The sequence below is a fragment of the Hypanus sabinus genome, chromosome 22, assembly GCF_030144855.1.
Source record: "Hypanus sabinus isolate sHypSab1 chromosome 22, sHypSab1.hap1, whole genome shotgun sequence".
NCBI classification, from domain to species: domain Eukaryota; kingdom Metazoa; phylum Chordata; class Chondrichthyes; order Myliobatiformes; family Dasyatidae; genus Hypanus; species Hypanus sabinus.
Genome location: NC_082727.1, coordinates 10,306,245 through 10,333,424, shown reverse-complemented (window position 1 = coordinate 10,333,424; position 27,180 = coordinate 10,306,245). Strand labels below are relative to the sequence as shown.

General features: G+C 40.9%; 1 protein-coding gene across 1 annotated transcript in view; it reads right to left on the bottom strand.

Annotated features, from left to right (window-relative positions):
- The window catches only part of sufu (suppressor of fused homolog (Drosophila)), a 94,210-nt gene extending 67,407 nt beyond the window's left edge, over positions 1–26,803 (bottom strand). Inside the window, exons 1-2 of the mRNA XM_059947044.1 lie at positions 26,457–26,803; positions 17,117–17,251 (exon numbers count right to left, since the gene is read on the bottom strand). Coding sequence (XP_059803027.1) covers positions 17,117–17,251; positions 26,457–26,593 — 272 coding nt within the window. The 5' untranslated portion in view covers positions 26,594–26,803. The remainder of the gene's footprint in view (positions 1–17,116; positions 17,252–26,456) is intronic.
- Positions 26,804–27,180: the final 377 nt, after the last annotated feature.

The following is a 27,180-nucleotide window of genomic DNA, read 5'->3' as shown; positions in this document are numbered from 1 at the left end:
AAATATAAAAAAGTGATCACTTCAACAATTTTTTTTTTTAATTCTTTCATCACCACTTATGTTTTGTAACTTCCAAGCCAAATGAAAAATTGTAGGAGCTCAGGAGAACATTTACTCTTTAGTAAGACAGTGCAATGACGTACGTTATTCACATACGAACAAAAAGGGAAAAGATGAAATGATGGCAAATGAGCCAATAATATTAAGCAGAATGTAAAAGATTTTTCAGTTATATAAGGAATAAAAAGGCAAGAGATGGTATTGGACCACTGGAAAATGATGCTGGTGAGGTAATGGGGAACAAAGAAACGGCAGATGAACTAAATAGTACTTTACTTCAGTCTTTACTGTGGAAGACTCTAGCAGCATACCAGAGATCCAGGAGTGTTAGGGAGCAGATGTGCCATTGCTATTACAAAAGGAACTATGCCAGATGGAAGAGCTTTGGAAAGGTAAGATATTGCAATTTAGTAAAAGCAGATTATCATCTAAAAGGGAAGAAAATTCAAACATCAGAGGTCCAAGGGGGATTAGGAGTCTTCATGCAAAGCTCCCAGAAGGTTAATTCACAGGTGGAATCTGTGGTTAAGGCGGCAAATGCAATGTTGGCACTTATTTCAAGGGGAATAGAAGGTAAAAGCAAGAAGATAATGCTGATAAGACACTAGTCAGGTCACACTTGAGTATTGTCAACAGTTTTGATCCCTTTATCTCAGAAAATGTATTATCATTGGAGAGAATCCAGTGGAGGTTCACGAGGATGACTCCAGGAATGAAGGGGTTAACATATGAGGATAGTCTGGCAGCTTTGGGCCTGAATACACTGGAATTTAGAGGGTTGAGGTGGGGGGGGGGGGGGAAGGAGGAGGAAATCTCATTGAACCCTACCAAATGTTGAAAGGACTAGATAAAGATGGCTGTGGAGAGGATGTTTCGTCTGGTGAGGGCATCCATAACTAGAGGACACAACCTCAAAACTGAGGGGCAACCTTTTAGAAAAAAGGAATTTTTTTTTTAGCCAAAGACTGGTGAATCTGGAATGCTCTGCCACAGACTGCGGTGAAGGCCAAGTCCGTGGGTATATTCAAAACGGAAAGTTAATAGATTCCTGATTGGTCGGGGCATCAAGGGCTATGGTAAGAGGGCAGGTGTATGGGGTTAAATGGGATCTGGGATCAGCCGTGATGAAATGGCAGAGCAGATGCAATGGGCTGATTGGCCCAATTCTGCTCCTATGTTTTATGATTCTTACTTGTAAACCATAATGTTATGTAGACAAAGAATGCTTAATTAAACAATATATCTATAGTATTATTCAAATATTAAAAACATTACACATAGCAACATTCAAAACTTGGGTGTGAACTACAGCTGGCCAGCCGATATTTAAATACCTTTGCACGTACTCGAATTCCAACAAGATAAAAACTGAAAGGTTTTTGGTATGGAATGTCTGAAATGATGAAAAAAAAAACCCAACTACTAATTTGCAGCTGGCATTGAGAGCGAAAAGTTGCTAGACTCACTCAAATTCAGGGTGGTACGTTTTAAATTTTTTTAAAAACCAGATCAATCTGATAGTTCAGCATTTTAGCAACCATAAAATACCTCTCTCCAAGCCATCACAAACACTTAAAACTAAATTACGCACATTATCTAGAAAGTAATCTCCATTAAGTAACAAAACTTAATTTTTTTCCCCCAAATACAACTAATAAAAAATTTAATCCTGCACGGCTAAGACACAGTCATTAATAACATTTATTTGTTGTACTACAGTACAGAATAAGCCTCGTCAGCCCAAGCCACACCACCCTGCAATCCCCAATTTAACCCTAGACTAATCACAGAACTATTTACAATGACTAATTAACCTACCAACCTGTACGCCTTTGGACTGTGGGAGGAAACAGGAGCACCCAGAGGAAATCCATGCAGTCACAGGGAGAATGTACAAACACCTTATAGGCAGAAGGTTAATTCGCAGATGGAATCTGTGGTAAAGGTGGCACCAAACCCACATTATGGGAATCGAACCCACATTGCCTGTTCTGTAAAGCATTCTGCTAACCACTATGCTATCAGCATGGCTCACCAAGACGGTACAGTTAAGGGAATTGTTAACGTTAAATTTATTATGACCATCATATTTATGATATTGGTACTTGTTGTAATTGTAAGTGCTGAACTGAAGCTCACTGGTTACATAAAAACAGCTCAAAATTCTTCATCAATTCTATCTACACCCAGCACACCTACCTAATATGCCATTTAATTTATATTCAAATAATTTTACAATTTTAAAAATCTAATTTCAAATTAAGATAAACCATTGAGTTGCGCACCTTTAAGAGCCTTTACTGCTTAGTTTACTTTAATCCCGCAGCTTCTTGCAAAAGCCTCAGCACGAGCTGCGACTGAGTGTTCAACACAGACTGAGTAATCTGTGTACTCAAGTATTACTATCTGTCAATCATACGGATGGAACACCTCAAGTTTTAGAAAGTATTTGAAAGGCAAAATGTAATTCTTATTTTAAAATAGGCTCGGTATGCAAAAGAACAGTTGTCTGCATTTACTGATTTTTGTTTTCACAAGTTATTATTTTACCTCATTTCACTAATTTCCCCCCTGCCCTTGGAAAAATTAAGCTACGTTTTTGAGCAGACTGTAATTTATCTGTCATACTAACTACTACAACAGGTAAATATTATATTTGCCATCAGCCACGAGAGACCAAACCTTTCCCAATTCAAATACAAGGCATTGGTGTGGCATCAGAGTCATACAGAATGGAAACAGTTCACCCAGCCCATCACATCAATGTTGCCTACCCAATGTTGTATACTGTAATAATCCCATCTTCTATAACTTGGTACATAACGGTCTGTACCTAGGCAAATCAAGCCAGCTCTCATATAGATACTTCTAAAATACTGCAGACATCTCTGCATCCACCATGATTATTCAAGGTAACCAATGGTCTGATAAGAAAGTTCTCCTCAAATTCCACCCCCCACACCAATGTCCCTTCAGATTCTACCACCCCCCCCCCCCCCCCGTTCACTCTTACCACTTGAACAGACCTAGTCTCGCCTCATTGCTGAAATGCCTATTCCACACAACCTCATCCTGGTGAATATCTTTTCATTCTCTAGCACTATAACAAATGTGGTGACCAGAACTGTTGAAGTTGCAGCAAAACCTACATACTGTATTCAGAGCCCAACTACTGAAGGCCAGTACACCATATGCCTGTTAAATAGATATCTGCTTGAGCTACCACTTTTCAAATCAGTGTGCAAACCCAGTAAGCTTTTATTTTCTTTATTTAGAGATAATGTGGAATAGACCTTTCTGGCTGCTTGAGCAACGCCGCCCCAGCAAACCAGATTTAATCCTAACCTAATCATAGGACAAATTTACAATGTCCAATTAATCTGTACGTCTTTGGATTATGGGAGGAAACTAGAGCACCCGGAGATAACCCACACATTCCATGGGGAGGATTTACAGAATTGAACTCCAAGCTGTAATGGCATTGCACTAACTGCTATGCTACCATGGTGCCTTATTAAAATAACAACTTAAACAAAACGGCATTTAAGCAAAGCAATAAAGTAACCAGCATACACATCCCTGTGATTCACAACTTGTGTAGGGCACCATGCATTAGGGTGGCCAATTTACATAATAACAATATACTAGCTTAATGTGGCATTATTCTTCTCCTCAGCAAGGGGTTGCCAAATATTATATCAGCCCCTTAACATGGCTAATGTCCTTTCTAGTTCTATCTTCACACAAGTCAAATTTGAGGATCATTTTGATTAAAAATCAGTTCCTTAGAAAATTCTTCATCAATCTAAAAACAAAATTTGGCACAATAGGTCAAGTCATTTTGGATCTGGCTCACACTGCACAGCCTGCTTATTTCTGCCCCCCCAAAAAAACTTAACTGGGCTAAAGGTTGAAGGCCCATTTTGGAAAATAAAACCAATATTCAATGCCACTATTCCACACCAGTCTAGATCCCCCAGCTGAACCCGCCCCATATGCCTGCTTTGCACCTCTGTCTTTCTTCTTGCTACTTCCGTCAGGTAGGAGATGTAGGAGCCCTGAGCTAAATGCCACCAGGATCAAGAGCAGTTCTTGCCCTGTAGCCATTGGGCTCACTCCCCTTAGCAATGAACTGACTGCAGCCTGTGGACTTACTTTCAGGGACCCTGAAGCTTACTTTCAGAGTATTCTTTGCTTAATTACTCTCATTTTTGCATGATTGGCCCTCTTTTGCACAATGGACATTTGTCAATCTTTATTATGTGTGGTTTTTTGTGAATTCTCTTGTACCTTTGTTTTCCATTGGGTGCCTGGAAGACATTTAGGGTATACAGACTTTGGTAATAAATGTGTTTTGAGCTTTAATGTCTGCCGTACCATTACACTTGCATTGAGGTTTGAACAGCAAATAACCTATAGTCAACATAATTTGGTGGGCCTTGAGATTTTAAACAAAAGCAACTGAGAAACTAACTTTCATATTTCCCACCCACTAAGCAGAGAATTGGAATATTGTTCCCTAATATCCTAGAGCCACCTTATTTCCATGTGGAATTCAACTGCAGGACAAACTGATAAATTTGACATCAAAACAATCAGAAAATCCTGGACTCTCAGCGTATGCAGTCATGTCTAAGACCTACTTCCACTTGTATGACTGAACACTGCCTCCAATAAGGTATTTTAGTTTGATTTATTTGTTAACCATATCAAAATTAATCCTCTTGTTTGCATACAAAACACATGCAAATACTGTCAAGTTATTCTCCATGTGTCTTCATCTTCAAGAATGTATTGAAGAATGCCACAATACAGAACTCCTGGTTAAAATCTGCATACTAACCTCATTTCAACATTTATCAGTAATATCAGTTGACCAATACAAAGCTGTATAGCATAGTTCAAGCTCCTCCCAACTCTGAAGACTTCCCACTCTTCCTTGGATGATTAATAATTCCTAATTATTACAATTAGGCAATGTTATAAGAACAAAGATAGCTATTTCAAAGGTTCAACAGTTCACTTAAAAGTATACAACTCAAATTTTTCTTCTCCAGATAGCCACAAAACCAGTACAGTAGCACAATCATCAAACCCCCTCTCCCCACACAAAAAAAGAAAACAGAAACAAGTACATTGACCCTCAAATCCCCCTGTCCCACACACAAAATAGGTGAAAAACACAGAACATTAAAAAAAACTACGAGATTGCAAGAAAGTCTATAGTCCAAGTCCACATCCAAAACACAGAAAACCTGAGTAACATTCTCTAGGCACAGTGGCAGGCCTTTTCCTCTGCAGTAGCACAGCGATCAAAAGGCAGTCTCCCCTCTCTGGCAGCAGAGCAACCCCACCAGTAATCAAAAGGCAGTGTCTCCTCTCTGGTGGCACAGTGATTCCCCCCCCCCCCCCCCCAAGTGATCAAAAGTCAGTCTCCCCTCTCTGGCAGCAGAGCAACCCTACCAGTAATCAAAAGGCAGTCTCTCCTCTCCGGTGGCACAGCGACCCCACGAGTGATCAAAAGGCAGGCAGCTGGTACTCACCTTCTACATCCACCTCATCATTTCAATCTCAATCATCACTTTTGTAATGTATAGACCTATTTCTTTTAGATCAATGACCCCTCCCCACTTAGTGCTACATATTGATCTATTGTCTACACATGCACATTGTTCTCTCTCTCACTGCAATGTGAATACACCAGTTAAAGCCAACTCCCACTTGTGCACTATTATTTAATATACAGGTAGTTGTGCAGACACAACAAATTGGAAGTGAGAACAAACCCATATGTCAAAAAATATCACAAACTGCACCAACAGTTACGGCATGGTTACGGAACAAAACAGCACGAGAAAGCTGTCACACGAGTACAGTGAATAGTAACAGAGAAAGACATGCTAAATTTAAAGTGAAAATAACCTGGGATGGCTTCAGTCTGGAAAGCTCACAAATTTGATATCACTAATGAAGTCGGAGTCATATCGAGAGGGTTGAACTGTATTGTAATATGAACAACATGGAGCAGAAGAAAGCCCCACACTTCTTAGTTTAATGGCTCCAAGAACATACAGTCTCTGACATAACCTAGTAACCCCTGAAAAGCCAGCAAGCAAGACATTCAATGAAATGGTTGCAATTTTACAAAATCACTTGGCCCTAAACTGCTGGTGATAGCGGAGATATTTAGATTTTACAAAAGAAACTAGTTGAAAGAGGAAAACCTTTCTGAATACATTGCAGAACTGCACAAACTTTCTCAGTATTGTGACTTGTAAGATGGACTTTCTGATGCATTAAGGGACAGGCTTATGTGGATTGCATAGTCAAAGCACAAGAGAGACTATTATCCAAAAGAGACCCAAACTTATTGCATTGACCACTGCAATAATCGCTAGAGACTGCAACAAAGGATGCAGCAGAACTACAGAAAAGGTGGTTAGAATTTGAATTGCACAAAATGTCCCTGAATGGTGCAAAAAGCTAAAAATGTTATAAATGCGCAAATCTTCCCATGAATGACTGTTAGTTCAAAGATAAAAGTCTGCAGAAAATGTCAGACAAGGTCACAGAGAGAATGTGAAAAGTCTCAAACACAAAACTAAGCAAATGCAGATAGTTAGCAAATGTAAAATAGAATCAGGCAACACAGTCTGACAAAGGTGAACTGTCATGCTTAGATCTGCATAGTATAACTGAAGCAGATCACAAAAATCATCTGGATCACAATATATGTCTGGTGTAAAACTGAAAATGGAGCTTTGTCCTCAATTCCAGAGGCTGACAACAAGACTGTTTTCTAAGATACCATTAGACAAGACCAAAAGACCTACACAGGTGAAAAAGTGTTTCCCCAAAGGTAAACTGAAAGCAAATTGACACATGGAAGACAAGCACAACAGTTAGAGCTTTACATGTTGAAAAGTGGAGGGCCAGCACTTTTCGAATGTGAATGGTTGAGAAAATCCATCTAGACTGCCTATCAAAGTTCCCAGTGTAGCATCAACAGGCAATGGCAACCCAAATGGTAGCACTAACCAGAGGCCGTCACAGCTACTCAATGCTAACAAAAAGGTGTTTGAGAAGGGAACAGATAAACAGACTAAAGACTTGGCTAAAAGCTATTCAGGATGCCAAGAAGTTTAAACTGCACCCCCACAGGCACTGTTACACCCATGGGAGTGGCTGTCTTCACCATGGCAAAGTGTACATATCGACTTTGCTGGACCATTCATGGACTCTATTTCTGATAGTTCTGATTGTGTGGATGCTCATTCAAAGTGGCCAGAGGTTATACCAATGAAGTCAAAGACTGTCTCAGCTCTGAGGACTATAATGGCCAGAAATGGCTTACCAGAACAAATTGAGAGTGACAATAGACCACTGTACACAACAGAAGAATTCCGACCGTTCTTGAAGAAAAGTGGCATTTCAAGTCAACTCCTTACCACCCAGGAACAAATGGGTTAGCTGAAAGGTTTATCCAAACCTTTAACTCCATTAAAGCAATGGATAAGGAGGACATTCCTCTCCAGCAATGGGTGTTGGAGATCAGACATGGAGACACCATGTCGATGCTCAACTGAAGAACACACCAGAGCTGACTGCATCCAACAAGATGGACAAATTACAGTCACCAGACTCGCCTCTCAGTGATGATGTCACTGACAGCAATGCGACACCAGAAACACAGAACATTATCGTTGACAAGACATGCCAAACCTGATGCCACTCCACAGGTCCAGAGGCTATACTGAAAGAAACCAAGCGCCACACAAAAGACTGAACCTTTAGAACTGTGGTTAATTATGGATCATTATGGTGAAAGCACATTTTGTTTGGAATATGGATTTCTGAAAGGGGAATTTAAATGTTTTGTACATCCAGTTTTACATTGCATTAATCTAAGGGGAGGGGAGGAAGTGTAATGTATGGATCTATTTATTTTAGAGCAATGAAACACCACCACCCCAGCACTATGTATTGGTCTGGTTGTCTGCACATTTGCATTGTTTTCTCTCAATGCAATCCCCTGTGAGCATGCTTTTATTTAATTGATATGTAATTATCAACAGCTTTAAATCGGGTAACAATGAAAGCTTTAATCAGCAAAATGGAGCTGAACATTAGCTCACACCCCCTCCCGCAGTCTCGTCACAAGTTTTGCGCAAGCTGCCTCCGCCTCCTGGAATCTCAGACTGCAGAGCCCTGAAACACCCAAACGATCTCCGAACTGCAAATCTTGGACTCCAACAGTTCCAGAATCACATTCAAGATTAAAAACAAACATAAAAGTGAAATATGGTTTTGTGATGCATCCAGCAGAGGGTGACTGAAGGAGCTTTCCACACAAGTACCATCTTGACCAGACGTTTCATTTACATGCTGGATAACTACAATGCTTCAGAAGTCATTAGATAGCATGATTTCTGATACCCAAAGTCTGGAACAATCATAAGCACCATGCAGGAATTTCCTTATTCAGTTTTCCCTTATTGTCCAAGCAAGTTAGTCAACTTAATCGGAACACCGTTAATGCAGAAACATCAGAAGTTAATGAATAATTGCTAGTAATTGATAGTGTGGCTTTGGAAAGGTGGCAGAGGTTCACCAGGATAATACCTAGATTGGGGTGTATTAGCTAGGTTGGACAAACTTGAATTGTTTTCTCTGCAGTAACAAACTGAGGGGCATATGGCAGAGTTAGTGATCTTTTGCCAGGGTAGAAATGTCATATACTGGAGGCATAGATTAAAGGTGAGAAAGGGAAAGTTTAAAGGAAATGTGCAAGGCAAGTGTTTTGTTTTAAACAGACAGCAGTAGACATCTGGAACAACTGCCAGGAGAGATGGTAGAAGCAGATATAACAGCAATATTAAAGGAGGCATCTAAGTAGGCAGGGAATAGAGGACATGGATTGGTTACATCATGATCGGCAGAGACGTGGAGACACAAAGGTCTGCACTGCTTTCTATGCATGCTCCAATGAGCAGAGAGCTTAAAAGTTTAAGCAAACTACGAATATTTGCAAAACAAATGGTTTAATGACAGTAGTTAGCGTTGCTGCGTTTCTGCTCCAAGATTGAGACTTTGGATGTAAACTGTATAGTTTGTATATTGCCCATATGCCAGGTCTCCGGTTTCCTAAGAAACTGTTGATAGTGTAGATAAGTGTCCCAGAGGTTAAAAAGGCTGTTGCTGAGCAGAGAACAAGTTGCAAGTTATAGAATAAAGATGGAGAATGGGACAGATGGAATTGTTCTGCAGGGAGGCAGCATGACCCAGAACATAAGCCCTATATTGTGTCCCGATACACAAGTCATAAACAGCTCTCTAAAGTGCTTTGCACAATACAGTTGGCCCTCCTTATCCGTGGGTTCCGCATACGCAGATTCAACCAACTGCAGGTCAGGAAAACCCAGGAGTTCTCTCTGCAGCACTTGTTGTTTGAGCATGTACAAATTTATTTTTCTTGTCCTTATTCCCTAAACAATGCAGTATAACAACTATTTACATTGTATTAGGTATTATAAGTAATCTGGAGAGGATTTAAAGTACACGAGAGGATATGCATAGGTTACCGCAGATCAGGAATAAAAAAAACAGAAGTTCTCTAAGTCGGAACAAGTACATCTGGTATTATTTAGCATCAGTTAGTCAAACGTTTGTCTTCATATATACTTTACCTTTCTATGCATATAAAACACTTAAACTTACATATTTCAATAATTAAACCACTTCAATGCTTAGTAATAATTGTAGCTTTCATCAGGGCAGGGCCTTCAAATGCTCTATATTCTCACTTTATCCCAACTGTAGCCTAATGCTTTTCCACTGACTGATGGAGTTTCACCTCTTTCCGATCGCTTTATTATTTCCACTTTATTTTCAATCATGACTGCTTTCCAGAACAGAAACACTGCAGGCAGCAAGTCCCGAACTCCAACGGGTCCTAAAGTCCACCACACTGAGATAGGTTAAATAAGCTCCAGAACTCCGCCAGGTCCTAAAGTCCACCGACTTGAGCATCTGCTTTTTTTGGTATCTGCGGGTGGGTCGCAGAACCAATCCCCTGCAGATAAGGGGGGCTGACTGTAGAATCATTAGACACAGATTCAATCAGATGTTCTTAAGTTTTAGATGTTGTGATGGTGGAGAGGATAAGACTGCTGCTTTTTCTACACTATTAGGAAAGTCTACATCAGATATTTTCACAGGCTCTCCACTCAGCTTTGGAACACCTAGACAACAGCATAACATACACCAGGCTGCTGTTTATCAATAACATCACCAAGCTTTAAATCCCAAGGTTTTGTGCCTCCCTCTGCAACTAGATCCTCTACTTCCTTATCAGAGACCATAGCCAGTGTATCAATAACAACATCTCCTCGCTAACAATCTACAAGCATACCTCAGGGTGCATGCTTAGCCCACTGCTCCCCTTCTAGCTACACACGACTGCACGTCTAGGCAAAGCTCAAATGCCATCTATACATTCACCAACAATGCCTGTTGACAATCTCAGCTACTGTTAAGATTGGGCATACAAGAGTGAGCTAGATCAACTGGTGTTTTCTTGGTCCTCTAGTTTCCTTCCATAGTCCCAAAGACATACTCTGTAGGTTAATTGGTCATTGTAAATTGTAGTGTGATTAGGCTAGGGTTAATGAGGTTCGGGGTGGTGTGGCTCAAAGGAGCAGAGAGGTCTACTCCATGCTGCATCACTAAAGTAAAATAAAATAAAAATCCATCCATAATTGTGTCCCAGAGCAGCGCCAGTTTTGGCAAGGCTTACAGGTTATGACAGGCTACAAAATGAAGCAGCACATACTTTCCCAATAAGGTGAACACATTCCGTGCATCAGAAGAAGATTGCTATATCATCACCCAACCTGACAGCCTCCAAGTCACTGTTGTGGCCAGAGGATCAACCTTCCGCAGAGTGAAGCATTTGTCCTGTGTAAATCAGCTGGCAGGGATATTTGGAGACATTTTCAACTTCTCTCTTCTTTAATCTGCTTTAGGACCACCACTGTCATCCTAGTAACATGCCTTCATGACTACCACCCAGATGCTCTTAAAACCATCATCATGAAGTGCTTTGAGCAGCTGGTCACAGCATGCATCAACTCCAGCCTCCCAATCAACCTCCACATACGACAATTCACCTATTGCCTAAACAGGTCAATGGTGGACAAATTCACCCCAGTCCTACACTTATCTCTGGAGCTCATGGACAGGAAAGACACCTACTGTTAACTGACTAGAGCACCACCTTTAATACTACAATTCCAAACAAACAGATCTCCAAGCTCTGGGTTAACACCTCCCTCAGCAAAGGGATCCTTGACTTTCTGGACAGGATAGGATAGACAGCAACACTTGCTTCGCACAAGACTGTGCCCCAGCTCCCTCTTCCACTCCCTGTACTGTCAAGACCACATGGCCTGACTCTGCTCTAACTCCAGCCACGTGTACCACTGTAGCGTGCCACATCTCAAATAACAATGCATCAGAGTACAAGGAGATTAGTGAGCTTGGTTACATAGTGTTATGACAACAGGTCTTCCCTCAATGTCAGCAAAACAAAAGGACTGTTCAATACTTTGGGGGGAGGGTGGTGTACCCTCTCTGGTTACATCAATGGCACTGAGGTCATGAGGGCTGAGAGCTTTGTTCCTAGCCTCCTGTTCCTAAACTTCCTGTACTTCTCACTCCTTCAGTAATACAGATCTGACCCACCACAGATGTCCTCGTTGCTCTCCTCTCTCATTGGGCAGTAGATACAAAAGCCTGAAAGCACGTAACACCAGGCTCAAAGACAGCTTCTACCTCATTGTCACAATACTATTGAATGGTTCCCTGGTACAATAAGATGGACTCTTGGCATCAATCTACATTATGACCTTCACAGCTTAATGCACACCTCTACTGCACTCTCATACACTTCAATCTGCATTGCTATTCCTAAACCTTGTACTAACTCAAGGTACTGTGTAATGATTTGATCTGTATGATCAATCTGCAAGCTTTTCACTGTATCTCAGAACATGAGACAATGATGAACCAATTCCAATAATAATTTCAAGTATGCAGCCATACATGTGCAGCATATTTTATGATTGTGTTATTCTCACTAATTTCAGGTCCAGATCATTCCAAAAGTAGATTAGATAAATATTGTACAATAGAATTAGTCTAAAGTCTTAAATAACAGTTTTATAAACATCATTCTGCTCTGAAAGGCTTGGTCTTTTGCCCATTGTTTGTCAGCTTTTGCTTGTGTAGTTTTTCATTTATTTAATTGCTTTTGTCTACTATGAACGCTTGCAAGAAAATTCTATTGAGGACTTACTAGCAGGCCACCCCACCCGGCTTCAATTCCTGCTGATGCCTGTAAGGAACTTGTACATTCTGCCCGTGACCGCTTGGGTTTCCTCCCACAGTCCAAAGTGGTACCAGTCTAGATTAACTGGTCATTGTAAACTGCCCCATGATTAGGCTAGGATTAACTGGGGGTTCGCTGGGCAGCACGGCTCCAAGGGTCAGAAGGATGTATTCCACACTGTGTCAATAAACACTTACATAAAGTGAATCTCAGGGTGGTATATGGCAAGACATATGGTCATACCTTGATCATAAATTTACTTTGAACCTATCCAAGCACTTCAGAAATGCTGCACGTGGTCTTACCTTGAACACTTCCTCAGCAGCTCAATCCAGGAATTCACTACCCTGTGTAAAAGTTGCCTCTCATCTCTTAAGTCTCTGCCCTCCTCTTATGTGTACACTCTAGCTTTGGACTCCCCAACCTGGGGAAAGACTGGCTGTTCACCTTATCCATACATCTAATGATTTTTATAAACTTCTATGAAGTTACTTCTCATTCTCCTGCACTCCAAAGAATGAAGATCAAAGATGGCCAAACTCTGCCTAGAACACAGACCTTCAATGTCAACTTATTACCAGAGTAAATATGTGTCACCCAGATTCATACTTAACAAATCAATAGAACTACAACAGAATCAATAAAAGACCGCACAGAGTGCAAAAGGCAACAAACTGTGCACATGTAAATATAAATAAATAGCAATAAATATTGAGAACATGTGATGAAGCATCCTTGAAAGTGAGTACATTGGTTGTGGGAACACTTCAATGATGGGGCAAATTACCCTTTTGTTCAAGAGCCCTATGGGCCTTCTGGTCCTGATACCTACGTAAAACTTCTTTAAAATCTAATCTCCTATTTTGCAGGCAAAGTGCACATTCGGGTACTTTGATCCACAACCATTTCTGACCAAATTCAAAAGGAAACTTAAAGTTGATCAATTAAGACGCAGAAAATAAAACAATTCTTGCTTCAAGAGTTATAAAATAAAAAATTCCTCAGACCAATTGTGAATAATTTCCTGATTTCTAATTCAGATTCAAGGAACCAATCCTGCAGTTAGTCTTGATTAAATCAGTTACTAGAAAAATATTAAATAGGATAAACAGATTGATCAGTTGCAAAAATACAAGTCAAATATTACAATAATGTACGTAAAATAAACACATTACAATATATGCTTAAGCTTTACTGCTACAACATTGTCCAATGCAGAATACCAAGGAGGCTGCGCAAGAAAAAAAAACAAGAATACAGTTCTGCAAAGACCCTTTCAAGTTCATTAAAGGTCTCTTCACACCAGATTAAAAAAAAGTAGAACTTTGAAAACATCAAAGCAGGAACTGGAGAACTGGAGGAGCACCTGGAAAAGATTCACACCAACTTGAAAATGCAGGAACATATGACCATTCCATCCAACATCTCCCCCCCCCACCCCCCTGCCCAAACCTGGATTTTGACCCTCCAAAATGGAGAGAAGTGGGGAAGGCAGTCCGACAGGCAGGAACGTCATCTGCTCCCGGACCTAATACCATAAAGTTTTAAGAATGCACCGGATGTCTTGTGGTTTCTCTGGAGGCTCATGAGGGTTGTGTGGCAGAGGCGAATAATATCCAAAGCATGGCAGTGTCCGGATTCCAAAAGTAAAGGATGAAAAAAAATAACAAAACAAAACCTCAGTCAGTTTCAACCAATCTGCCTTCAGAATGTCCAGGGGACATTCTCCAGCTACCTGGAGAGAAATAAGTACATTGATACATCTATACAGAAAGCTGGAATTCCAGGGTTCTCTGGGAGTCTGGAACATACAAACATGAAGTGACACCAGATCCAAGCTGCTAGGAAGGACAAAAGAAATCTGAGAGATCTTCCTGGACCTCACCAATTCATTTGGCTCAATTCCCCACGTACCTCTGGGAAGCATTTGACTACTTCCAGATACCAGAGCTGATCACAACACTGGGGAAATTGTACTTTGATGACCTGCAATTATGCTTCACAATAGCAGATTTTACCAAACCATAGCAGAGACTGGAAGTACGTATTAGGGCAGGTTGCACTATATCACCCCTGGCCTTCACAATGGCAATGAGGTCATTACCAGGGCTTCAAGATGGGTAGTAGGCAGTGAAAGAACAAGAGCTGAACTTCGTTTTACCCCATTAGGCTGTACGCGGACGATATAACAACCATTACTACAGCATTCACCCAGCCGCTACTTGGAAAGCTGCAGGAGAACATCAAGTGGGCCAGAATGAAAAATCAAACCCAGCAAGCCATGAAGCATCTCCATAGTTAAGGGAATGCTGAAAGACAAAGATCTTCATCGGTGATAACTCAGTTCCAACAGTGTCTGAACATTCTGTCAAAGCACAGGTAGATGGTAGTCTCATGGACAAAGAGCAGGTGCAGCAACTAAAGCAACACATTGCCAACGGCCTGGATAACATTGACAAGACCATGCTGCCTGGAAAACTGAAGCTCTGGTGCTCAGTTTTGTCTCCTACCCAGGGCAATGTGGCCACACATTATGAGGTCCTACTAACAACCATGAAGAAGCTCAAGCAAACCATTACATTATTCATAAATAAGAGGCTCAGTGTCCCAAGGTGCATCAGTAACATCAATCTCAATGGTAGAGTCCTTGAACTACCTTTCACTGGCTTTAGAGGAATTCAAGTGTTCTAAGATGTGTCTACAGATGACATTCAAAGACTCTTGTGACAAGATCATCAGTATTGCTGCATGGATCTTATCAAATGGGTGGAAATTGACTCCAGCTGATGCAGTGCAACAAGCAACAGCAATGCTTAGGGATAGAGATACTGTGGGGCAAGTCCAACAGGACAGGGGTGGCTTTGGCCTGCCAGCAAGTGGACCCACCTGGCACAAGGCCACAATGCCAAAGCAAAGGAAGATGGTTGTCGAGGAATTGCAGTGACAAGAAGAGTCAGACAGAAGTGCAAAGGCCATCTCCCTGGCTAAGTGGGGCAATGGAAAAGCATTGAGGAGGAAATTCAGCTGGAAAGACATATGGGAGATGGAAGCAAACAGACTTCACTTACTCATCAGAGCTACATATGATGTGCTTCCATCACAAAAAACCTCCAACAGTGGTTTGTTGTGGGCCCAACTTGTGCCCTGTGCCCCAATTCCAGCAACTGTCAAGCATATCCCAGGAAACTGGGAAACCAGCCCTTCACAGGCAGATACACATGGCATCACAACCAGGTCTTGAAGAGTCTGGCAGCGGCTATTGAGACCAAGAGGACAGCAACCAACTCCTTGCCCTCTAGAATGACAACCACTCTGACACGAGCATCATTCCTCCAGGAGGAGGAGAAAATACCAACGAATCTCCCTCCCTAGCCAGAAACAGGTCAGATGAACATGGCCCGTGACTGGAAGATGCTGGTGGATGTCAATAAACAACTCATCTTTCCACCAGAAATTGCTACCACCAACCTTAGGCCAGACTTGGTTCCATGACCCAATTCACTGCAGATCGTCTACATTGAGGAACTCAAGAGTCCCAAGGGAGGATTCAGTGGCTGAACCATATGAATGCAAGAGACTACGCTATGCAGGTCGAGCATCTGAAGCTCAGTGAAAGGGTTGGAAAACTAAAGTTCGTCCTTTGGAAGTGTGTTGTAGGGGATTTATAGCCACATCCACCATCAAATTGTTGAAGGAGCTAGGGATCTATAGTCAGATTCTACGGCAAACCTTCAGAGCCACAAAGGCGGCAGAAAGAAGCAGTCACTGGCTTTGGATCAGGCAAAAAGACCTCTTCTGGGCTCCCAGATAGCATCAAGAGAATGGGAAGACAGAATGGGGAGCAACTCTGGGATACCAGAAGTCATTATTGAGCCCTCAGGAGATGTAGTGGGGCTAATCGATGAAGGATGGAAGGTGCTCACTTGAAAACATCTGCGCGTCAGCCCTGTGACAATCCCAACATCAAGGCAGTCAACAGCAAGTGATCACGACCTATTGGCACTAGGGATCTTAACAACTTATCCTGTATTTTTCTATTTTTAGGAAATAAATTGTCATCTGTACATCACAATACACCATTAACTGGTTAACCAAACCACTCTTTGAAAATGTATCTTTAAACATATATTGCTTATCAGACCAAACAGCAAAAACTGAATGTAGGTTGATAATCTTTTTCATCAGTTCTTCTGACCAGAAATGATAACTTTTCCTCTTACCCTGATCTCGATCTGTACATCAAGGCCAAAAAACAAGCCGTTTGCTTTCGAGAACCTCTAGAATTTCATTTTCTCATGCTCAGTGGTGACTACTCTATCAGTCAAACAAACCAACCTTCATGTTATATTAAATTCATCTTTATAATCAGCAACATACAATTACATTTAAAATCTTTCTACTTTAGTAATCATGCATTATTGGCATATTTCATAGTTACATGTGCAGCACCAGCATCAAAGTGGTTTGAGTCAGAAACACATTTTACTAGCAATAGATGTGTTTCTTGTTAAAATACTAATAACATTGGCTTTCAAAAAATTTTACCCAGAATGCCATGTTTCCATAGCAAAACTCCACAAAGACACAAGAGTTTGAACATATCCACAATGAGCAAATTTTTGGTCATTAACTTGAATTTTCCTCAATTCTTTTTTGTGTGGTACTTACTCATGTACTCTATTGTCTCCATACAAGTCACTCAAACCAAAGCTGACATAATGCCAATGCTCGGGAACATCCTGTATTGGGCAGCCTGGATTTCTGTACATGCTGATGTAGTCAAGCGGGTCTGGTCCTCCCAACCTTCAGAAAAGGGAAGGAGAGACACATTATTTTTTCTATGAAAAACTGGTAGAACTTCAAATTTTCTAATTTAAATGATGAATTGATAATTTGCTTGAAAGGCATCTGGGAAATTGTTTATGGTGAAATTAGGTCTATTCAGGAAAAATAATGAAAAAGGAGTTTCTCTGACAATAAAAGAAATCATTAATGCAAATCATTCCACAATGGATTAGTTGCTGAAGATTTGGAAACAATGCTCTGAAATCATAAGTAATGGCAAAGGAAAAGAAAATCAACTCAAAAATACTTTTAGAACAGCTCATCTCAAATTCTTAAGACCACCTAAAAGAAAGCCATCACAGCACCAGAAACTAAATAAGAAATTTTCCATCTATATGAGAGCACCCTTCTTTTTGAGCCACTCCTGCTCCAAAAACAAGGGTTTATGTACATATAAAACTAACCACTTCTGTACTTTTGGACCCACTTTTGTACTTTTAACAAGATCCTGCTCAGATTTAAAATGTACTTCAAAATGGCAACTACCTAAACAGAAGCCCGGACAAGAATTTAAGGGATGACAGACATTAGTTTAGGAATATTCGATTAAATGTTTTTAAATCCCCCAGCAAAATGAGAACTTGAAGATGCAAATAGTAAACTTACAGATGCTGAAGCTGCCTTATATACAGGTTTCTAGGTTTAAGGGGTGGAAGAGTGGTGCAGCAGTTAAACAAGCTGGATTATACATATCCTCCCTCCGACCATAAGGGATCCCCCAAATGAACCAGTTTACTCCCATTTCCCAAAGTCACACTGATTAATTTGTTAACTGACTGCAATGAGTGACAGGAGAATCAAAAATGGAGTAGATGGGCACAGGAGAGAAAATAGTTAGAGATCCAATGAGGGAAAGAGACTGATAGGATTATGCATAGACAAGATCAGATAAATAAAAGGTATCTAAAATTTAAGAAGTGGGAAAGAGGCAATGAAAAAATAAAACCTGCAGATGCTGGAAATCTGAAGCAAAACAGAAAATACTGTAAAAACTGAGTAGGTCAGAATCTTTGGAAAGAAAACAGTTAACATTTCAGCTCTGAAACCTCTATCCAAACTGACAAGAGTAAGCTGTGTTGAATCTAGTGCAAAATACCAAATAGGTCACATATGGAATACCATGTTCAATTGGTCATGCAATATTTTAGAAAGGATGTAAAAGTCCCAGAGAAAATACAGAAAAGATGCACTACAATGAGTCTAGGAAAAAGAATTTCAACTGAGAACAAGGAAGCTCTGAGAATACCATGACTAGTTGCAGCAAATACAAGGAAGCAACCACCATTATTAGTAAATACATAAATGGCAGGCACAGTATGTAAAATTTTGATCAAAGAGAGTCTTGAACTAAAAAAAAATCAGTAACTGATCTATCATTCACCACTAGTAGAATTAGTGGAAGCAGAATAACACAGATGCCATTAATAAAATTATTGGATAAGCGTTTAATAGGGAAACACTGTCGTGTTGGGGGAATGGGGAACATTCCTCAGTTTAGAGCCGAGTGGCATAAACTTTGTGTGCCAAGCTGCCCTTTCCTGCATCATTTCCGATATTCCATGAGAGTACATTCCAAACAGCAATAAATTTGCTCAGAACTCTGATACTGAATCTTCATATAACAGCATAAAACTCAAATGCAGACAGTGTCTCATTGGTCACATTCACCTGATTTTGACATTTCAATAGCCTGCCACTGCCTTCCACAGAGTAGCCTGCAGATCTTTTAACAGGAACTGCTTCTCCTCTAAAATAACGTGCACATTAGGGTCAAATGCTGGTGATATACAGGCACACTTAAATTCTTCCGAGCCTTGTTTTCACTTTCTTTTTAATGTAAGTCTCACAAAAAGCTCCATATCCAAGGCCACGCAGCTCCCCCACCGTCAGTATCACCACTGAACGAGTGAATTGGACTCACATTCTACAATACCAATGTCTAACAGGGTCACACAATCACAATAAAAAATATCCAAGCCAATCATTTCCACCATTGGTTGCACTGCACACTGCCTCCTGACATCTTCACCTTCGTCCCTGGCTGGCTCAGCGGGCTGCAAAACAGTGCACCACAGGTCCAGCTCCACTGCTACCAAGTAACTCACTAGTGGGGTACTCCTGCAGTACTTGATCATCAGCAGGGCCTTGCGATCGTAAAACGAAGGAACAACCACATCTTTCTTTGACCCAGAGACATTGCTATATCCAACCACACCCCCATCTTAACTGAAATAACTAAACCAAATCCTGAAAAGAACATGTAAACCAACTTGTTCATGAAAAAAAAATTTAAAAACTCTGAAGTTATCCCTATTTTCATGTTTTGCCATTACATTGATCACAATGACAACGAATGCTGGAGCATGGGGAGAGTAACAGAACAAAGGGAACCTTGGAATACAGGTGTATGGTTGTTGAAAGAGGTGTCAAGGTGGTGAAAGGAATTTACCTTACTGGCCTTCATTTGGGGCAGAGAATAGTTGGGACATTATGGTGCAGTTGTACAAATCATTGTAAGTCACAATTGGAGTACTGTGTACAGTGTTTGTCACTAGAAAGATTTGGTTTCACAGGAAAGAGTGCAGAAAAGATTTACAAGGATGCTGCCAGGACTGGAGGGCCTAATTTATATGAAGAGGTTCGCCCAGCTAGGGTTTTATTCGTTGGTCCACAGGAGAATGAGGGGTGATCTTTCAAAGGTTTATAAAATTATGAGAATAGAAAAGGTAGATGGTAGCAGTCTTTTCATCAGGGTATATATACTTATGATGAGAAGGAAATATTTTAAAGGAAGTCGAGGAGCAACTTTTCACATGGAAAATAGTGAGTATATGGAACAAGCTGCCCAATGTAAGGCGGGTACAATAGTATCCATTAAATATCACTTAGATAAGTACATGTAGGGTCAGGGCTTGGAGGGATACAAGCTGAATGAAGGAAATTGGGACTAAACAGATAGGCACCATGGTTGGCGTGGACCAGTTGGGCTGAAAGACCTGTTTCCATGCTGTCTTGCTCTGTGACTTCACATAGCAACCTCACTAAGCACCATCTCTTTCACACCAAAACGCAGAAAATTTAAATCTCTTGAATTCAGCTTGAGTACTCTAGAATACAAATACTGTAATCTGCTAGTGAGTTCTCAATTTAATTCTGGGGTAGGCACAAAAGTCAGCCACATTTCGCCCAAATAGTTGTGGGAGACTGCCAGCCCTATCGCAAGCTCATTGGACATATTTGTTTTAGGGGACTGCAGATGCTGAACATTAAGAGGAAAGCTTGAACTTTGAAACTGAATCTTTTTTCAGTCTAATGGTTTGCACAGCTTTAATCACATCAGCTAATGAACAGAATGCAAATACTGTCCGTGTACCACATGCTTGGCACTGAATCAAGAGTCACCTAGTGGATTTAACCACATGAGAAAAATAAATCAATCCTTTCCATCACTGTGTAATGAAAATCAGATACTTAAAAAAGTTACCAATTAAGTCCACGTACATTATATTTTGATATTAAATTCCAAATAGACAACTCAAAAATAATCCCATATATCATTGCTTTGCAATGAGGCTAAAGTGACAGATTCCAGAGAGTTAGCATTTTGAATCAATCTATTGATGGACACAGTGAAATAATGACTGCTCTGTACTTAAAACTAATAAATGTTTCAATTTAAATATGACTAATTGGCTTTCATTAGTCTTAGAACATTTTTGGGTATTAAGGGATATGGATTTAGGACAGAAAAGTGAATGACGATCTGGTGAAAGTCTGAGAGGCTTAGTCCTGGTTCTCATTGATTTCTTTCTACAAAAGACAAATAGATACAAATTATTTCTTATAAATTACAAAAAAATTTTGAAAATATAATTTGCAAGTGCAGATACATTTGTCAATATTCCAAAATCTGCACAAGTACCTTTGGCACAGCAGCAAACTGGTTTCTCAATTTTCCCCAAGTTATAATAAGACAAGAAAAAGCAGCAAAACTAGGCTATTTGGCCTGTGTAGTCTTTGCCTCCACACCCATCTGTGGCAATGAATTCCACAGATTCATCACCCTCTGGCTAAAGAAATTCCTCATCTGTTCTAAAAGAATGTCCTATTCTGTGACTGTGTCCTTTGGTCCAAGACACCCATACTATAGTTAACATCCTCTCAAGATCTATTCAATCTAGCCTTTCAATATTTTACAGGTTTCAATGAGATTTCTTTCCCCCCCACCCAGCCCCCATGTTTCTAATCTCCCAGAGTCCAAATGCTTGTCATATGTTAACCCTTTCATTCCCAGGATCATTCTTGTGAACCTTGTCTAGACCCTTTCCAGAGGATAAAAGACCAGTAGGGCAATTTAAAAAAAGTCTGGTGTTAAAATGCAGTCCTAACTGATGACCTTAAAGATTCAAAGAACATTATCCATTATAAATTATACAACCTTGAAATTTGCTTGCTCACAGGTAACCACAAAGCAAAAAAAACTGGAAGAACACAATTAAAGAAAAAAAGTGAAAAAAGACCAACACTCAATGCACAAGAGAGAGGGGAAAATAAAAGCACAACTCAGAGCTTAGACCACACTGCCTATGACTCGCTCCGGGCCTAGATTTTGCCACCCAGCACAAGCTCTTCAAATCAACTCTGTGCCCAGACCGAGCCAACCTCACACCCGGGCCAGTCATCAGAACTCCATCTACAACAATTCTGTAACACTGCACCTCGGTTCACCTCTTCACTGTTTGCGGCGATAACTTAAACACAATTTACCTCAAAAATGGTATTTTTAGTGATGTGTTTAGTTGGATCTAACTTTTTAAACCACCAGTGCAATGTGGCATGCATTCAGTAGTGCCTTCTTAATCAGAAAAAAAAGGTTCTTCGAAAAAAATTCAAACAGCCTGAAGCCATGAAGCAAACATAACCTTGTGCTTTGATCCACTGATGTAAATCAGAATTAGATTTAATATTGCCATGTCATGAAATTTATTGTTTTCTGACAGCAGCAATGAATAATAAAACTACAGATTTCAATAAGTATACAAGAATTAAATTTGTGCAACAAATGGTGTAAAAAAAATACTGAGCGGGTTCACTGAGCGGGTTCATTGTCTATTCAGAAATCTGCTGGCAGAGGAGAAGCTCTTCCTGAAACATTGTGTGTGAGCCTTCAGGCTCCTGTACGTCCTCCATTTGCTTCACCTTTAAGTTAAAAAGGGCTCGTGTACAGAACTTACAAAACAGCAAATACAGCACAAGTTATGACCAAGCAATGAAATTTAATAGTTCCATCTTTGCTTCAGAAGATGAGACCAAGCTAAAAGCTATATTCCTTATTAATTTTAGAACTGTATACTAGTCAGTCATCAAGGGAGATCAAATTAGATATAGAAACCATCTTTAAACATAAAGTGCTCAATTTTGATTGGCTGTTATTTTTCCTTTTGTCTCACTTGAAATTCTCCTTTACCTTTATGGAAACATCTGAAAGAGAACACTGTCCGGTAGGCTAACTGGCCACACAAATAATGCATGCAGGTACTTGTTTGACACGAGCTTCCTTCTAACTAACCCCAGTCACTTCTCCCCAGTCTATCTGCTTTTCTTCAAATGCCTCACCCATCAGATTTCTGAATACACAATAAACACTACTTCAATATTTTTTGCTTCCTTTTTGCACAACTCTATTTATATACTATAATTTACAGCTCTTATTATTATTAGGTATCGCTGCTGCAAAGTGACAACTTTCATGACAGATGCCAGTGATATTAATTCTGATTCTGCTTGTCTGCCGCTTCTGCGAACACGTTCCATTGTCAGCTTACGTCTGGGTAAAGGAAGTTTCTCATGAGCTCCCAAGAGCTTTACTGAAGCAGCCTTGTATTCATAGCGCCCAACTTCCATCAAATCTACAAACAGAAATAGCTCCACATCTGTTCCGTCAAAGCACTTTGTTAACTCAGATCACAGCATGGCTTTTTCCGGGATGGAAAAAAAAATGCCCAAACTATTCAATTCTATTCTGACAGATATTACCACTCAGATCTGGCTTCACTTTTAATTTTAAATATGGAACAACAGTTCAATTGTTCCATTTAATATCAAAGAATGTATACAATATACATCCTGAAATTCTTACTCTCCACAACTTCCTCGAAACATAAAAACCCCAGAATGACGGAAAAACTTAAGCCTCCTCCCCCTAAGCAGCATCAACCTCCCTCTCCCCCCTCATTCCAGCAGAAAGCATCAACATTCCCATCACCCACCATGCCAGCAACAGCAAAGCCCTCAAAGAGACCACAATACATAAAAACTAACTGTACATTCCAACAGTTCAAGATCCCTCATGTTCTCTCACTAACAGAGAGACAAGTATCACTCCATCCACAGCGAGAGGAGAAACAAACACTCACTGCTTCTATGTCACCGTCAGCCTGCAGCATTGCTTTTAATTTTGAGTTCCCCGACTCGAGAATCATCTGCAAGCTCTCCCTCACCATCAAGGGAGGAAGTGATCCCCAAGTGCACAGGCCTCTGACAGTCACTTTCCCTATCCCCGTGACTAAACAACACTGGCTAAACGGAGTAACACAAAAAAAAATGCCCAAGAACTCAACAGGTCAGGCAGCATCAATGGAAATGAATGAACAGTTGACATTTTGGGCCAAAACCCTTCAGGACTGGAAAGAAAGGGAAAGACACCAGAGTAAAAAGGTGAGAGCAAAGGTGAAGGAGGCCAGCTGAACTGTGATCGGTGAAGCCAGGTGGGTGGGAAAGATAAAAGGCTGGAGAAGACAGAATCCATAGGAGAGAAGAGTCGACCATGGGAGAAAGGGAAGGGGGGGGGGGAACACCAGGTGACAGGCAGGTGAGAAGAGGTAAAAGGGAGAGTGGGGGTGGGTTTTTTTTTAAAAAACCAGGAGAAATCAATATTCATGCAATCAGGTTGGAGGCTACCCAGATGGAATGAAGCGTTGTAATTCCACCTTGAGAATGGCATCATCATTGCAAAAAAGGCAGCCACGGTCCGACATGTCAGAACGGGAATTAAAATGGTTGGCCATCAGGAAATTATGCTTTTTACTGACAAGGCTGAGGTGCTCGACAATGCAGTATCCCAACTGTGTTTACATTATGTTTATAATAATACTTCATTGCTCTTGGACACATTCTCAGAAATAAAACCCGCTGCCTTGAGCATATTTTTTTAAATGACCCACTTAAATTGCTTGGCTTCATTCAGACATTTGTGTGTTTGTCCTCTCAGATTTCTTGGCTTTTTATTGCATTGATAGCATATTTAATGCTTACATGAACTCCCTATTCCAGCTACTCATCAGTACTCTTCAATTACTTGACTAAAAGACGAAATGGTACTTTAGCAGTCAGCACCAGATCGTCACTGTATTTACTTGTGTAAACTTGCGTTGCAGTTAGTCATCCTCAGAGCAAGTGAGGTTGTTACCAGCTTCACTTGCAATGTTCAAGTATCTTTCACCGTCCCCTACAATGCTGACACAGCAAAGGCGGCGAAGAAAACAATCAGTATGCATCAACGCTTCACATCCCGATTTCAGTAGGCAATGCTCTTAAACTACAACAGATTCTGAAACAGATCATCCCGCAGCTCATTCCCCATGCTCTCCTGCATTTTAGAACTGACCGAATGAGGTTCTGCATATTGTATATGGCAACATATTTCACATTCCCTTTGGCTAAAAGCCTGTATATTATTTTACTCATGGCAGAAACCAGCAGCTGGAACTATCATTGACAATGTAGCCTAATGCAGGAAGAGTACACACACTCACTTGATCAACCTTAACACACCCAGCAAAAAGAGAAAACTCCCTTTAAATTTATCCAACTGTCTTCTCAAATGAGGCAAATGTTTTCATCCATACTACCCTACCTGCAAGGTAGAAGTCTGGCACCTAGGTGCTCATTCTAGGCGTTGAGAAAAGGGAAAAAGAAACAGAGCATTATGATAAAGACAAAGCAGACACTAGCAGTAAGAGGAAAATCTGACTGAACGAGAGGCAAAACTGTTACTAGGTTACAGTCTCCTATTTTTACTGCTACATATTATAAAATTTCACAAACTTTTGTTAAAATGCAAAACGAGATAAAACAATGTTATAGACTAATTATAAGGAATTGAATTTTGATTGTCTCAGGTGATCAGATTTGTCAGAATGAGGTGGCTTTACAGATCTGTACAGTGAATATGCCCCAGCCCTTCAGCCAGGGTTCCAGTTTAAACAAAACACAAAATAAGAACTTTTCATCAACTTAAGCAAATTTTGTTTCCTGTAACATAAACCACAAAATAACTTTGGCACAGTTGCAATATTAGCATAAAGATAAACTTTCTAATTTAACTAATGAATTGACTGAAGAATGCATCCTAATCCACAATTTAAAAATGCAGAGTGTCTGCCACACCTTGTGGAAACACAAATTCAGTATCTGTGAAACAAATCCACACATACAATTACATAAAAATCCATAATTTTAATCAAAATCGCTTAACATTAATACACCACATATTTCACACGAAATTCTATATACCAAATAACACAGAAATATTGGAAATCAATTTTATTTGAGCTATTTTAACCAGCAATATAATTCTAAAATAAGACAAACAATGGGGGGTGGAAATCACTATCCATTCATCAGCAACACCGTTTTGTTTCTTTTAAAATCGCTAGAAAAGCAGAGAAGTTTTGTTGAGACAGTGAGTTTAAGGATCACGATGGAATAAATGAAAGACCATGAAGAGTTCTGAGCAAAATGCACGTCAGTTCTCGTATTGTACACAGAAATTTGAACATGTTCATCAATTACTTTAAAACACCATAATGAAGCTTCCCCCCCAAGACTTTAAACCGTACAGTAACTTTCATTTATTTTATACTTAAACAAAAATTTGAGAACCAGACCCTAAAGGTTGTAATAACTTCTATAAAGAGCAGGGCTAAACTTGGCAAATAATTTAGTATAATGAAATGAATCGAGGGAATTAATTTTTTTATAGTTAGGTTTAATATTTTAAAAGTCTATTTAAATCAAGCCTGCTACTTGGTAACATTCTTTTCGGCTGTGGGGCCTCGGGAAAAGGGCTCAAGCCGACAATGTTGATATCAAGGCGACCTACCAATACTTGACGATTGCGGTAACTTGCAGTGGATTCGGCTGATCCGAGTACAAGCGCCTACATTCTTGGTAGATAGCGTGCAATCCAGGGGGCAGCAGGGCAGCAATGCCCGGGGCGCTAGGCCTCAGTTCCTCCATCGGATCGGCTGGGCTGCGAACTTCCACCAAGTGGCCGCGTCGGTCTGGGCGGCTGTCTAACCCGCAGGCCTGCAGCCAGGGGCCTTCCTTTCCGTCCGGCTCGGCTCTGGATTATATACGATCGAAAGAGGCGTCCAGACCTCCGCCTCCTGCCCGTGAGCCCTCCCCCAGCCCGCGGAGCCCGGCCACAAGCGCGCTGCCGCCCCAGCTCGTGCCCGCGCAAACCGCGTTCACAGGCCGTTGCGTTAGCCCTGCCCCCACTCACTGACCCCACCCCATTACATTGCCCCTTGCCCTCAGCCCAGCCCCCTCTCACTGACCCCACCCCATTACACTGCCCCTTGCCCTCAGCCGGCCCCTCTCACTGACCCCACCCCATTACACTGCCCCTTGCCCTCAGCCGGCCCCTCTCACTGACCCCACCCCATTACACTGCCCCTTGCCCTCAGCCGGCCCCTCTCACTGACCCCACCCCATTACATTGCCCCTTGCCCTCAGCCGGCCCCTCTCACTGACCCCACCCCATTACACTGCCCCTTGCCCTCAGCCGGCCCCTCTCACTGACCCCACCCCATTACACTGCCCCT